Genomic DNA, 15,420 nt, shown 5'->3' on the forward strand with positions numbered 1-15,420 from the left:
CCTAGCAACAGACTCTGCCACCAAACATTTGGCTCCTTTTCAACATTTTCTTTGTGAAAAATGGCACCGCTATTGCCGCCTGGCTGTTGCAGCTAGACTGGCTGTGTAAGTGTTCTAATAAGGCATTCTTCTAAAAAAACCACACGAAAATCACATGATAAAAGGAGCGATGACTGAACTTCACTAATTACTGTGCTGAAGAAACATATCTGCAATTTAAAGGCTACTGGGGTAGGAGGAGGACTGAAAAGGAAATATGTATGTTCTTCATCTTAAAAAACACAATAACATAGAAGTGAACATTTAGAACTAAATATTTTTACAGTGTTAGACAGATTGTCTATAATTTTATCCTATAGAAACAGGAGGTACAACCTTTGTTAAAAGCTGATGATGTATTTTTCTTCATCAAGTACAAACCATTCATTTGAAGAATGACATCTTGAAGACCAAATTTCACAACAAAAAATAAGAAGAAAGTTTCTCATTCATTTTTTCATGTAAGTTACTTGGGAAAACCCTAACAAAATAACAAAATAGTTTATGCATGAGAAGTTATACCTGAAATGGTAGCATAATGCACTCCCTAAATATATCACAGGCTGACACAACATGTGGCTGGTTTAGACACAGCACTTTTTGCATTTTAATCAAAGAAATAAGGCTGTGAATTTCTGTATTTATGAGAGAGATGGCTTCTTTCCCCATATTTGTTTTGGAAGCCAGTAAATGGCAGATTTACTTCCTGGTTAAATACAGAGTCTACCATCTCTCCACAACAAATGGATCCCACTTCAGCTATGACCTCCAGAAAACACAATGCCTCCAGATGGTGGGCATCACTAAGGAGGTGTTATCCCAGGCCACAACTAACTGTTGCTAGATGCACCTTCTTCTCTATGACTGACACACTCAGTATGGTGTTTTCCTGGCCATAAAACCTATTCATCATTGTGAGAAACAGTTTTGCATGTCAAATGGCATAACACACTGGTGCCAGAGCACTATGGCAAAAGTTATCAACGGGGAAAAAACTATTGTGAAGTTATTCAAACAAATGTCCTTTTTAAGGGATATTTTGCTTCCTGCCAGTATCTTGTTTCTTGTGATGCACACACAGACCTAGCACATTTCAAAGGAAAAAGCCTATCACAATCCATTGTAAGTTATCATACTCATCAAAGCAGAAAATTACAATAAAAATGCATTCACTGAATAAGTCTCTAAAAGGAAGAGATAGCACAAAAGAAATTTCATTTATACTTATATTGTTGTAATAATCAGCATTTTTTTCTCAAGTAGAATAGCCAAACCCCATGTAGAATGTTATTTAAGTTTGCTACTCATTGCTGACATCAAGCTTATGTTTTGACAGACTAATGTTGAAACCAGATAATTCCTCCATCAAGCCCACTACACTACCACAGCATCTCTCTGCTTAGACAAGCACTTAGGCATTAAAAGCAAATAAATATAAAAATACCACAGTGTTTTTTAAAACAGACTAGAGTGGTTGGAGTTTTAAAAATTTGTCCAGCAGCTAGGTGTGTTGCATTGGGTTCATCATGATTTGCTGTAATAAATGACATTTCCCCCTGGAAACTGGGCCTAAGTCCAGAATTCCTGGTCTTTATCAGAACTGTCATTATCATCAAAATAAACAACACTTGATATTAATTTTGTAAGCACAGAAGATGCTGAAGGTGGTGAACGTAACTCAACTGTGAGCTACCAAATCTAAGCAGCATTAGAAAATTTTATACTCAATGTGGTACAGCTAAAGGGCATCATCATTGAGAAACCTCAAGTATTTACTGTGCAGAAGCAGGAGAAGAAAATAATTTAAATGTTTACAGATTATGAAATAACAACAGCAAATAACAAAGATTTGTTTGGGTTTTGGAAGCCACTTTACTGATCCATTCTAAGCTAAGACACACATTACCACAGATTGGGAACACAACTGCAGTCAACACTGCCATTTCAGATGCTTAGTAAAGGAAAGTTCTTGGGAAAGAAAAAGAAACCAAGCACAAAAACCCAACTGAAGCACAGAAGGAGCTTTCAAGAAGAAATACATTACTTCAGCACCAAGAAAATACGAGCATCAAATGCCAGTATTCCATCCACCTCATAATCACCAACTGCAAACACTGAACAAATGCAGGTGTTGGGCCAAATTGAGTAAAACTAAATAACTGGCTGAAATAAGGATGGCTAACTGGAACAGGAGAAAACACATATCTGGGAAGCCACCATACTTGTAAACAATCACGTTCACATACGGGGATTAAGTTAAAATTCAGCTGCCTGTATGAGCAAGCCGTATGTATTGATACAGTAGATTTCACAAGGTTAAATGCAGTTTTTAGTGAAGGAAAGCATTTTCTCCTTTTCCATTTTCTTCCCATTATGGAAGACCAAATGCAAAATTTCTTACTTATATACAGTAACACAGAGTTACCCATTGGAGTCAATTGACTAAAATTCTCCTCAATTTTTTTTCTGCTCTTCTAAGTAACTCTTATCAACGTTTTTTTTTTAAACCAAAACCACTGACAATAAAAATATCTTTACATTTCAGGCCTTTGTAAACTACGAAAATTACCAGTTATACACTTAAAGTTGCATTAATAATGTCAAAATTATTATTTGTGTGCAATGTTAAAGAAGCTGAACACCAGCAACTCCCACAGGTGCCTCTTAAAATAAGACAAGGCGCACAAATATGGAGTTTTATCACCCAAGTTTGTAAGATGCAACTCCGACACAATTTCTAAAATGCAAGTCCTGACAGCAAGCAGAAACTCACAGAAACAAAACCAAATACAAACAAAAAAAGTAATTTGCCTGTTCCTTCCCCAAATTTACAATTAGTTTCATGTTGTGTCCCACTCACAGCTCCAGAGACTGAATGCCAGTGTTTAGTGCTATCATTACTCTCAACATATTCTGAAATAAGGGAAATGTCTGAGGAAGAGACATCTTCTAGCCTCAGTAGGAACCAAATAAAATTCCTCACAGTGAATTTTAATCAGACACCAGCAGCACATCTAGCTGATGCACAGCGAAATGAATATGACAGAATGGAAGATATTATGTCAATGGTATAAATTACAACAAGTATAGGAATTATCTCTGGAGAAGGGAAAGAAATTGCATAGACTTTGACAGTACATGCAGCCTATCTTAAATGACACAAAATAGAATAATTTTAAAGGATTAAAATACATCTTCAAAGTTTACCATCTTTAAGAAAGAAACCTGGGGCAGCCTCTCTATTTTACTTCTATCTATGATTTACTGGATCCCATTCTCCACTAGTCTTTCTCTAATTTGTCTGCTGGATCTGATTACCAGATGGCTAAAATAAATGTATTGTGTTCATTCATGGCAACAGAAGTTGCTTTTAAGGGCTCTGCCACAGCTTCACTATGTTTTCCTTTGTACCTACTCCTCCCTCTGTGAATTGATTAGATTTCAGAGCTAAGTTTCACGTGAGGGTCATTCTGCTGAATGCTGCATTGAAAAGCATATTATCTATTCTAGGAAGCACATACAGATGACCACAGGATATCAGAGACCTGTCCTAAAGCAACAACTGCCCAGTTCTGCCAAGAAAATAAATTGTTTTATCATCTCAGGACATGGATTTCCAGAATAAGTATATGTCACTGACATACTCTTTAATGCAATCCCAGAAATAGGTGACAGTTAGATAGAAAGAAGGAAATGAAAAGCAACATATGCACAGTACAAAGTCAAGGAAGGTAACAAGACTAAAGTGAAGACAGACAACAGCAGACAAATTATAGACTCAGATCTACCCTCTACCTCAGGAGTGGAAATTGCTCCCTACATGGTTTCGTTTAATCTGGTAATCACTACAAACCCACAAGTAAAGAAAAGGGCATGAGCACACTGTAGCCTGAAGAACCGTGGATGGTTCTAGACTGTCTCCTCTTCTTCAGTAATGTTACATATGCAATCTGTAATCTCAAGTGATAATACTGTTTTAGAAATCTGAGTTGATCCCATCCTTGAGTGCTTTTGCTATACATGCGAATAAGGTTCTTTCTTCACTCAAAACATCTCCTGCAGTCATATACTTCACTAATCTGAATTGCATATTGTAAATATACAATACCCTTTATTAGTATGTCGTTTTTCTATCCATTATCACATGCACATCTTGGGGTATCTTTTCAGTTAAGTACAATAATTCCCTGTCTCCTAGACAAAGTTTGGATGTTGTAGAACTGGCATCTGAAAAAAACAGCTTTTAATATATACAAGAATCAGTGTAGTGAATCACCTAGTCAAAATTTAAGTGATCAAACTGAACACAGAAGACTGACTTCAGAATTAAAATAACAGGAAGGCTTTATCTTAAAAAAATACAAACCTGCTTAGCACCTCATGTAATATTTCACAGTTTTCCTGAAGCATCTCCACTAAGTTTAATTTTTCCAAATTGTACATTAGAAGCTTCATTGAGAATGATATACAGGCATTGGGAAATTATTAAAAAAAAACAACCCCAAACTTAGTGCAGTAAAACTTTTGGGGATATTTATCATTCTTTACTTTACTTTCAAAATTTTTCAGCCAACAGCAGTAATTCCCAAGCATGGCATTTGGAAAATAAAGAACTCTGAACACATGAATAAAACAGCAATAAAAAATTAGTAGACAATACACATACATATATTTTAACTACAGCACAAACTTATGGTCATAACAGCGGGAGGTATTTTTTTTGTACACTGAGAAGGTTGCAAGCATTTTTTGATAGTTATAAAGGGGCAGTCTTGGCCATACACAAGAATCAACAACAACCATGTAAAGCCTACAGCAGTGCACACTAACTGGCTGGAGGAGACATTAACACCATCTAAAAGAGCTAACTGTATTTTCAATGAACTTATTCCTCCTGGATAATCAATTTTTTACACTTCTTGCCAGCTGTTCCCATATAGTTCAGGTAGCAGAATGGAAACAGTTGTCATATAGAATCCATATATTACATGCATGTTATGAGGTTTTAATCTGTTATAGATGTTCTACGTTTGTTAATTTTGATCAGTCATATCAACTTGAGAGCAAGGTGAAAACAAATTCAACACTGCTATTTAGGCAAAATATAATCTACACAAATATATTTATTTGGATTGATTCATTCTGGATGATAAGAAAAGAATACTAATTGTGAATCTACTAATGTCCCATCCTCAAACCCCTCAAACCCCTCTTTATTCCAGAAGAATCATTAAAATCAGTTTGCCCCACCACCCACATTTAAGAGATTTGTCACACTCATTGTTTCTGAAATATTGAGTTATAAGGTGCCACAGTAATTACTATGGAATAAATAGCAATTAAGATTGTTCACACAAATAAGCTCAAACTGTTTGCAGTGAATAATTATGCTAATAGTGTTTTTCTACATAATTTGTGCATCCTTCACAACGATTTACTAGAAAATGTGAAATGTAAATTTGATGCATTACTACAAAAGCTCAGAATATGTTTAGTTCTTATGATTTTCCCATCAATTTAAGTGAACATACAACTAAAACATACTTCTGCATTTGTACATCTGATTTTGAAGAAATCAAACTGTGCTGGAATTGAAGCAGTCATTTTCTTTCCCCCTCTTCCTATAAAATCATTCAAAAGCACATACAACAGACATACTCATTGCTTAAACTTCAGGATACTCTAACACAAACTTTAGCAATTTGAAAGAGGCTGAACTTACTGCTATATAATAAACTTTGGCCTTTTCCACCAGCTTCCAGTTCTTCTCCAAATCAAGATGCTTTTCCTTCTTATAGCAATTAGCAGCAGCAAGGTTAGCTACAAGAGACCTGAAAGTGATTAAAGAACAAGTATCAGACCCTCTGTAAACAACAGTACTGCCAATTTCTCACAAAGAACACAATTTCACAAAGATCCTACAGAACATAAAAGCAATTAACAAAGAGCACCACAAGCCACATATACTTTATTTGACCATTTCATGAAAAGTGAATAATATATTTAAATAATAGATTAAATATAATTTAAATATTTTATTACATAATGTATCTTAAATGGAGCTACATAGTTTAGGTAACCTATCACTATTCTATTGTTCTGAAGGTGCCTTCGTTTGCTTTGAATCAACCTTAGTTTCATTCTGTGATCAACTCCCTCCAACTCCTCTAACACCTAAAAAAAAGTAGTTACTCCAGTTTATCTTCTGAAAATTATTTTCCCTCACTAGAAGAAAAAGGTTGATGGATATGTCATTTAAAAGGGACTTGTTTTGGGGCTTTTTCCCCCCATTAGACTCACATTTTCCTTTACCAAATAAAAAAGGGTCAGGTTCCTACTTTTAGATGATGAACTGTTAAAAAAAACTTTGGCTTAGCTGTGGATTACTGGAACACTACCAAAAACTCATTTGTACTTCCTTCTTTCCTAACAAATTATAACACAAGCTGTGGGACACAACATCCATTACCAAGAACAAAAATACTTGTATCACATTGCCTCTCTTACATGCAAAATTCATTCTATTTTAAATAGTCTTCCTCACCCACTTCACTCAGCCTTATGAAACACACAAAACATACACACGTACTCCTAAAAAGAGGTCATAACTAGACCTCTACCTCTCCACTCTGGCTACCATAACCAAATTCTTCTATGCAATTGTATTATGAGAATGTTTAATAACATGCAGTATTTAGAGAAAGGGCATTGGGAAACAGGTTATTTCCATGCTAGCATACAGAGTTTTAAATATAATTTTCAAAATTTAATAGTCAATGAATGCCCCTGTAACATTAACACACCACTATTTTGTGATATTTAAGGGCATTAGCCAGATAATTAATGTGTAATTATAGATGCAACATTTGGCTATTGAAAACTTTGGCCTTCTCAAGGTGCATGCAATTGATATTGTATACACCATCCTCTTCCAGACAAGTGCTACTACAATCCAGAGACAGCTCCAGGAGGGACCAAACTGCTCATCTGCTTTCACCAAGGTATGCTTCTGCCTCCAGGCTCATTACCATCTCCAGGTGTTAGACTAAAAGAAAATTTTTTATGAACAGTGCAAGCAACTCTCCCAATAAACTTCCTGAAGTACTCATCACTGACAATCCTTGTCAGTTAAGCAGATCATGTATATAAAATGACAACAAAGTTAGATCAGCTTTATCTGAATATATCAAAATTACCGTTCTGTGCCATTTCATCCCATGAGCAGATTTGGGGCTTATCTCTTTAATTCTAAAATCTAAATGCAATGAAAATTAATGCACATTTGGAAAAGAGAATAAAGAAAAAAATGAGAAAAATTTATGAACAAATACACCAAGCCTCCGTAGCATTACAAGTAACAGGGCAACAAGTTTCATTCTTCATGACTATTACCATCTCAATGACAAAAATTCAGTGGAGAACCAAATGAATCCAAGAAAGACATGTGCATAACTGTGGTAATTTTCTGTAAATCAAACTTTAAAAGGAAATTAAATCTTTCAGTTTTGGCAAACTGTAATATCCATCAAGGAAAAAAAAATCTTGTCTGTCTACGTATGTTGCTAAGTGAAAAGCAATTACGTTCCAGAAAACTGAGCAAAGACTTTCTATATGTTTCCTTTCACTTACCACATGCCCCTGAAACTGTAAACCTAGCTCTGTGTGGCTACATCCAACTGTAGAGATGCTCTGCACATATGGGTAATAAAAGATTGCTACACTGACGACAAAGCACCGAACTTTTCCAAATTAAAACTGTAAGTCTGACAGCACTAAGTTCAACATGTGGGGCACAGACTAGGTAGATATTTTTTCAATGAAGTACAGTAATTTGAGACAGCCAGAGTGCTTCAATTGAGACAACTTAATGGAGACACTGTGCATGTGGTTATTTCTAAGCAGAACACACAAATCAAAGTCATGGACTATGACAGACTGTAGGTATTACTTTAGCGTTTAATCATGTGCTAGGATTTTCTTGAAAAGCTCTGAGAAAACAAAGCATATTAGTATTGCTAAGCTAGAGAATTCAGGATGGTAATCTGGCATCAGATCATAACCCTTTCCTGCAAAAAGCTAGAGTTAGCAGAAGCAAGAAACATTTATACAAGAGCATCTGGAACATAAATATATATACAGCCACTTCCTAGGACAACCAGGAGTGCTACTAGTCAGGTGCTCCAAAAGAGACAAGAGAGTTGAAGAAGGAAGTAAGCATATATCTGATCTGGGACAAGAAAGCAACTAGTAAATAGTTTTGTCAACTGAGGCGAAGTTGAAGCGATTCTTAAGAATATAGAAAATGCTAAAAACAAAAAAACAATCAGAAGGTAATGAAAGATTGAGAATAAACTTGCTCTCACAGGATGGACAATTGCACAATAAAGCCTTTAGCAGCAACCATCAGCTATTGCTTTCTTTTCCCAAGGAGCATGAACTCCCTGCCGCTCTTAAGCATCAACTGAGATGAAGCCACTGTCTAGTACTTGAGCAAATATTTGATATTAAGAAAAAAGAGTGGTTTATGTTAGCAAACCAAAAATACTGCTCATTAAGTCAAAGAAGTATTTGCAGACATTCTCGTGAACAGATTTACCTAAACTTTTAAGTTCCATTGAGATGCACATGTTTTTCTTGAATTCATATTGTGTGCCTATCAACAGTCTTGACTTCAGTTTTGCATTGTGTTATCTAGAAAAATTGCTACAGCATGTATACACAGACATTACGTGACTGAAGATAGAGAGAATCACACTGCAAAAACATCTTTATTGCTTTTCTTCTTTTGAGAAACTGAATATGGATCTTGGAGATGAAGGGGGAAGTCTGTATACATAATTAGTGTCAAAACTCCAGATGAAGACGAATGAACTTCCTTCCCCAACAGAGTATGTACATTCATTCCAGAGAGTAAGACATTATGCAGAACATTAAACTGGGAGGGACAGGTTGATAAGCTGGAGGACAGGGCTGTCTGTCATTCAGTAGATCTGCAACAGCCTGAAGAATTGGGCTGGCAGAAAACTTCAAGGTAAATGCAAAGTCATGCAATTATACGTAACAATATAGGCTGACTGTTAAGAAGATACCACACAGTTTTCCAGAGAAGGACCTGGAGATGCTGGTGAACAAGGCTTGGAACATGAGTCAGCAGCACATGACACAGAGAAGGTAAATCACATCCAGGTGTATTTGAGCAAACGTGCAGACAGGAACACAAAGGAAGTTATATATATCCAGAAAGGAGGAGAATCTGTCTCCACAACTTATCTGGAGCTCTGTGTCCAGCTTTGATTTTTCCATTACAAGACACTAACATGGAGCAGTGAGTCCAGCAGTGGGCCATCAATATTATTAGGAGGCTAGAACACTTAAATGCAGAAAGGCTTTGGGTGAACCTTAAGAACAGGCACCTAAGGGGAGACCTTCCTGCTTTTTTCAAATATCTAATGAAAGTTTACAGAGGAGATGTAACCAGACTATTCTTGAACACAAGAAAGAACAGACCCAAGCTGGAAGAAGGAATACTTCAACTAGGTACCATCAAAATAATTTCTCCTATGAAGAGTAATCAAACATTTGAACAGTTTGCCCAAAGAACTTGTGCAACCTCTATCTTTTCAGATATTCAAAACCCAGCTGGACATGGCCATGAAAAACCTGATCTACCTTTGAAGCTGGTCCTGCCTTCTGCAGGGGTTTCTTTCAGATGTGTGCTCTAATTAACATTGTTCTAGAGTTCTACACGTCATACAGAAAACACTTTATCCTCTGACTCTCACTTCAATTCATGTTGCTGTCTACCACCTTTTCTAACTCTATCCAGAACATTCACCAACTTCTCTGGAATTATGGTGTGGACTTTATTTAGGGGACTGCTATCTCACATTAATAAATTCTACTGACTGCTGATACTGCTTTGAAAGGAAAAGAGCAGGTCCTCAGGACCAATGGCATTGAAAGCCACAAAGGGAGACCAAAAAGGATAATGACAGATATTTTTATCTTATTCTGAGCCAAAAAGAAAATATTATTCTGAGTAACTGATGCAATTTTCATTATTGATTCAGTACGTGGCATCAGAAATTTTAAATGCTGTCATAATCAGGGAGGGCTGATGTGTGCCGGTAACATCTCAAAATTAAGGCTAACCTGAGTGGCTGGATTTGAAATCTCTAAACAAATTGTCAGAAGGTAATCAGCAAAGAAATAGAATACAAGTTCAAGAGTTCTGAGCAGAGGGTGAAAGAAGAAAGCAAAGGGCCATGGAAAAGAAAAATTAATAGCAAAAAAGTAGCATATGAAAACATAAAAGACAAATTTGGAAGAAATTTTTAAAATGTAGACAATTGCAGGTACTAGGAGAATTTCTCAACAAGTGTAATAGTGAAGCTAAAAGCTTTTTTCTTATATAAAATGAAATTAACCCTTTCAATCTGGCTATATGCTGACAGCTACCAGCATACAGCTAAACACAGTGTCTCACCAAACTCAGTATCACCTGAGGTACATTTCTCACTTGCCAATCAAGTATAAGCCTTATGTATCAATCAGCTTGCACATAGGCTTCATAAACATACTTGTTAACCAGCTGTTGTCTCCCACATATTTTCTCTCTCCAGAGCAAGTGGAAGCTATCAAGTCCATGAAGAAGTAGCATACTATTATCTCACACTTTCTGGCCATAATACAACTGCTGTTTTCTGAAAGTATACTAATACTGCCCAGCCCCAAACTATGGCCTAGGCAGTCTTGTCTTGTCTCAAACCAGCGATAACACTTTATCATTCAAATCACAATTTTTCAAGGCCAGATACTACAAGCAAATTAGGCTACATTCACTGTGCCAACTGCATTTGTATCTTCAGAAAATATCAAAAGTCCCTGACCTGTTATCACTAGTGATGCAGGCAGCACAGGTTCCTGTTGGTTCTTCACTCTGCTCATAATAATGGGCATCCACATGAGCTTCCTCAGCCTTCTTCTTCAAGATCTCTCCAAATTTATCTTTGCCAATGCACCCGAAGAAAGTTGCGGCTTTGTGAGGTTTCTGAATCATCCACTGCAGATTGGCAGGAGAAAAAAAACAAACCACAAAACAAAGTTAATATATCTGGTATATTATTTTTGCCATTTTTCTCTCCACTCACCATATTTAACTCCATGCCTACCTTTTGATGTAAAGAACACTTGCATACCTGAGGTAAAAAACATCTTGTACAACAGAGGAGGAAAGGGCACCAGAGAAAACAAAATTTACCCTTAATGATCCCACTGAGCTTGTAACACCTAATGTAAAACCTAAATAAATGTAGCTAATTATATATAAAGTACATTAGTATGTTTTTACAAGGTATACAAAAAGAAGTTTCCTTGCTCAAAGGAGTTGCCTCTACACTTACATTTAATCAAGCAACATATGGTATCTTCAAAGAAAAATTGTGGGAAATACAAAAAAAAAGGAAAAAATATCCCACAAAACCCCTCCAAACAAGTAAAATAAAATATAAAAAGAGATAACACATAAGAAAAACAAGACATTTGACAAACGTAAGTAACATTATGCAACATTCATAATATATATAAAAGCTAAGTGGTACTGAAAAGAATAATTTGTGTCTATCATTTAATTGCATGCAAAAAGTAAATGCTCCCTCTTTACACTGTCAAACCACACATGACAGTATCTAATCTCCAACTTTACTAAGAGCAGCTCTGTCACTTGAATTGCAAAGAAAGAGAGGAGATGCACAATGTTGCTAAGGCATAGGTTATTTCATAAAGTTCCCCTTTTATTCATAACAAATGTATCATTCAGCTGTAAACGTAACTCCATTTTGTCTAAGTTAAAAAACAGCATTTATCAGCAATGTGAAATCAAGAGTGAATCAAAAAAATACATATGAAGAAACAATCATAGGCCTACTCTACTGGTGGTGAGTCAGCCAACTGAAGTAATTATAATTCATTCTAATTACAGTCAGCAAGCTTATCCATTCAATCTATAGTATGAATTAAAGGCTACAGCAATTTTCTGCTATACTAAAACCCTACTTATAATTGTTTCCAAATCAAGATTTAAATAAATGATAATGTCTCCATTACAAAGCAGCATTAGCGCTAGCTGTGGGTTGTAGAAAGGTCAAGTAACTAAGTTGCAAATACTGACTTAGTCACATCTTTATTACCACCAGCTCAAGAGGGAAGAGCAAGAGAGGAAAAAAAAATAAACCTTTAGTCATGTAAAGTCTTTATTAATAAGACAATGGTGGACAAAAGTTGCAAAGTCTCTTTCTTGGAGCAATTTTGTATAAAGGTTAGGGAGAAAAAAGATTTTATCATCCAATAGTGGCAGTGTTAAATCTCTCGTTCATGAAATACATAAGCTCTTCTTATCCATTCCATACCACTCTAATATAAATTAAGAAAACCCCTAATAAGAGAATACATTTCATACAAGGGTATCAATTATATCCTTGTATTTGACACCTTTGCATATACATAACATGCGTTTCCACAGGGTTCATTTAAGATGTCTCAGGAACAATAATCCTTTATATTTGGAGGTATGATTAAGTGGAACAGATAATTTAAAAATATGAAAACCGCTGTGACCAACCATAAGCAAATACAAATTTCCGCACAGGTAAGAACAGAAGTACCTGCAGGCTTGTGCCACATGCAAGCATGCTTTACTGTCACAAATAACAAGAATTAACAGAGTTAATTTATCAAAGAAACAAACCCAAAAAAAATCTTCAAAAAAAGACTTCAAACTGCACCTTAGGCTTACAACATTTTATCATATGATATATACTTTATATATAAGTCTGACAACATTTATAGCAGTAGTAACTAATATTTCATATAGATCTCTGAAAAAAGAATTTCCATTCAAGTATCGCAAGTTTTGGCTATTGGCACCAGCTCAGTTTGAATTCAGATGTGATACATGCCATATATAAGCTGTTACGATCCTGATTTTAAATTTAAGTCAAGTTATACTTGAGAATCAAAAGTCATGATTCAGACTTTCCTGAGATCAATCTCTGTATGTGATGCAGACTCACTCAGCAGCTCTACTCATATTCATGATTATTTAAAATACAGGTACTATATAGTGAGAGGATATTCCCACTGTATAGGCATTACTTTCATTTGACTATATGAGTTAAGCAACACTGAGCAAGATGGGAAAGCAGTTCAACAATGTTTCTGCAAAGACCCTCTCATCACAGATCTCCAGTTACCAACAGAATGATCTGCTCTTATTCCCACAATAATGGCGGTGAGGTGCTGTCAGTAGCAGAACCCATCTGATTCTCCTCTCCTCAGCTACAAGGCTACATATTAGTAATGGTAAAAGCAGACATCACATTACAGATTTGATGAAATGGAATGATAGAAGTATCTCTGTGGTACACCACTGAAGTCGCAGCTCATGGAATGAACCACAGCAGGCATCTTCTGCATAATGTGAAAAAAACAAGGGAGCCTCTTCAAGGCAGGTACTTGGGGATTTTTTTTTTTTTAATTTGACCCAGAACTGGATTTTAAGTTTAAATAACCTGATATGAAAAAACAGACTTCTCTGGGCTATGTCACACACTATTGTTATTAGTGACTTTTTGGCTAAAACATTCTAAATGGGAATGGGAGTCAGTCATCATGAGATGTTTATCACTGTGAAGCAGCCATGCAGCATTACAGCCAGTATCATATGCAGACCAATAGCAAACTGCACACATTAATTCCAGGTATATGGTTATAGAGATTGAAAATTAGTTTTATAGATTTATGTGAAATAGAAGATTTAATTGAATGAAAAAGACTCTAGACAGAAACAGAAAATGACCCAGCTCAGCGGGAATCAGCATAATGAGTTAATTATCCAAGGTTTGGCTAGGCAGAGGCGGCTACTAACAAACTGTATTGACAGTCTGGTCAGGAGAGGTTGGCACCTGGCCACACCATGAATCCTCATCAGCACCCAAGGGAATTTGAGGCTGCTAATGGACCAAAGACAGAAGTGTCAAAAGTAGGAACTTATAATGAAAGAACACGACAGCCTCAGGAATGGGATACCACAAAGGAAACTCAAGGAGTAGTTTATGAAATCTAACATGTTTCTCTGCTCTAAAGTTTTCTTCTGTCAATACAGCTTGGACATCAGGTACACACAAGGGCAGGTCCTGACCTTTTCAGTTAGTATAAACATCTGTGACAGAGAAAAGAGTATAGGAAATAGAACACCTTTCAGATGTTCTCTTGTGTTAAAGAGATTGCATTTTCCTCATATTTTTGTTGCATGCAATCTGATGAATGCCAAGAAAACTTTAATTTCAATTATTTTCTTATATTTATGCCTTGCCTTTAGCACAAACCTGTCTTAAAATTCAGCTGATTTCAAAATAAGCATAATCTAATATTCGGTTACCGTACCCCTACAGACACATTATTTCTTACGATCAAATACCGAGGCCAGTACTTGCAAAAGAAGTCAGCACCTTGGCTATTCCAAGACACACTAGAAGGTGACAAAATACTCCTCTCCTTATTTCCATGAGGTTAACTTGGGTTCACAGTAGCAGGACTATCTGTTCATGTGGTTTTTGATGATCAGAGTTAAAGAAGATGAACTCTCTGGCCAAACTTTAGCTATCAGTGCAAGAACCGTTGTGTTCCAGAGAGTGGGTGGTAATTGCAGACAACAGCACCATCTTTTCTTGCAAGATGTTGAGATGCCAAGAAAACTTGGTAACAAGAAAAGCTTCTGAAAAATTGTGACTTTCTGAGACTGCCTGGAGTGAACTATGTCCCAGTCTTCTAAATCCTCAGACTCGAAGATGTGGTACACTGATTTCCCACTTTTGTCTGATGAGAAAATGGCTTTTGGAAACAACCCTTCTCCCTTCTTCTGAGCTACAGAAGGACTCCTAGAAGCATTTCTAGCACTAGAAGTGACTTGACTTTGATTGAATACTCAGTGCTGTCTTTTGAGAACCAATACCCCTCCACACCCCCCAAAAAAAGGAAAAAGCCTCTTATATTATGTGAAAGAAAATCAGTGGCCTTATACAATTAGAGAAAGGGAAAGTTCTTAACTTTGAATTCCCCAGGCTTACGCTATTTATCTTGAGAATGCCATGCTTCTGCCACAGGAGTAGCATCCAGCATCCCCTATCACAACACTTGATCTGCATTCAAAGCTTTTCTCTGCTGTTCCTGCAAAGTTCACTGCAGAGGAGGACCCTACCAATTTACCTCACTGTCTTCAGTTGCAAAGACACATTCCTTGCAAAAGGAGAGTTTTCTTCTGCTGGGTCTCAGCACACATTACCATAAGATTTAAAAAATAAACATACTACAGATGAATCTTAG

The 15,420-nt window shown here is 36.3% G+C and overlaps 1 protein-coding gene across 3 annotated transcripts in view; it reads right to left on the reverse strand.

Annotated features, from left to right (window-relative positions):
- Nucleotides 1-15,420, reverse strand: part of ADK (adenosine kinase) — a 265,886-nt gene that overhangs the window by 134,108 nt on the left and 116,358 nt on the right. For all 3 annotated transcript variants that reach the window (XM_021549097.2, XM_021549088.2, XM_021549106.2), the window contains exons 5-6: nt 10,929-11,101; nt 5,762-5,870 (exon numbers count right to left, since the gene is read on the reverse strand). In XM_021549097.2, the coding sequence (XP_021404772.1) occupies nt 5,762-5,870; nt 10,929-11,101 (282 nt within the window). The remainder of the gene's footprint in view (nt 1-5,761; nt 5,871-10,928; nt 11,102-15,420) is intronic.

This window comes from Lonchura striata, chromosome 7 (genome assembly GCF_046129695.1).
Source record: "Lonchura striata isolate bLonStr1 chromosome 7, bLonStr1.mat, whole genome shotgun sequence".
NCBI lineage: Eukaryota > Metazoa > Chordata > Aves > Passeriformes > Estrildidae > Lonchura > Lonchura striata.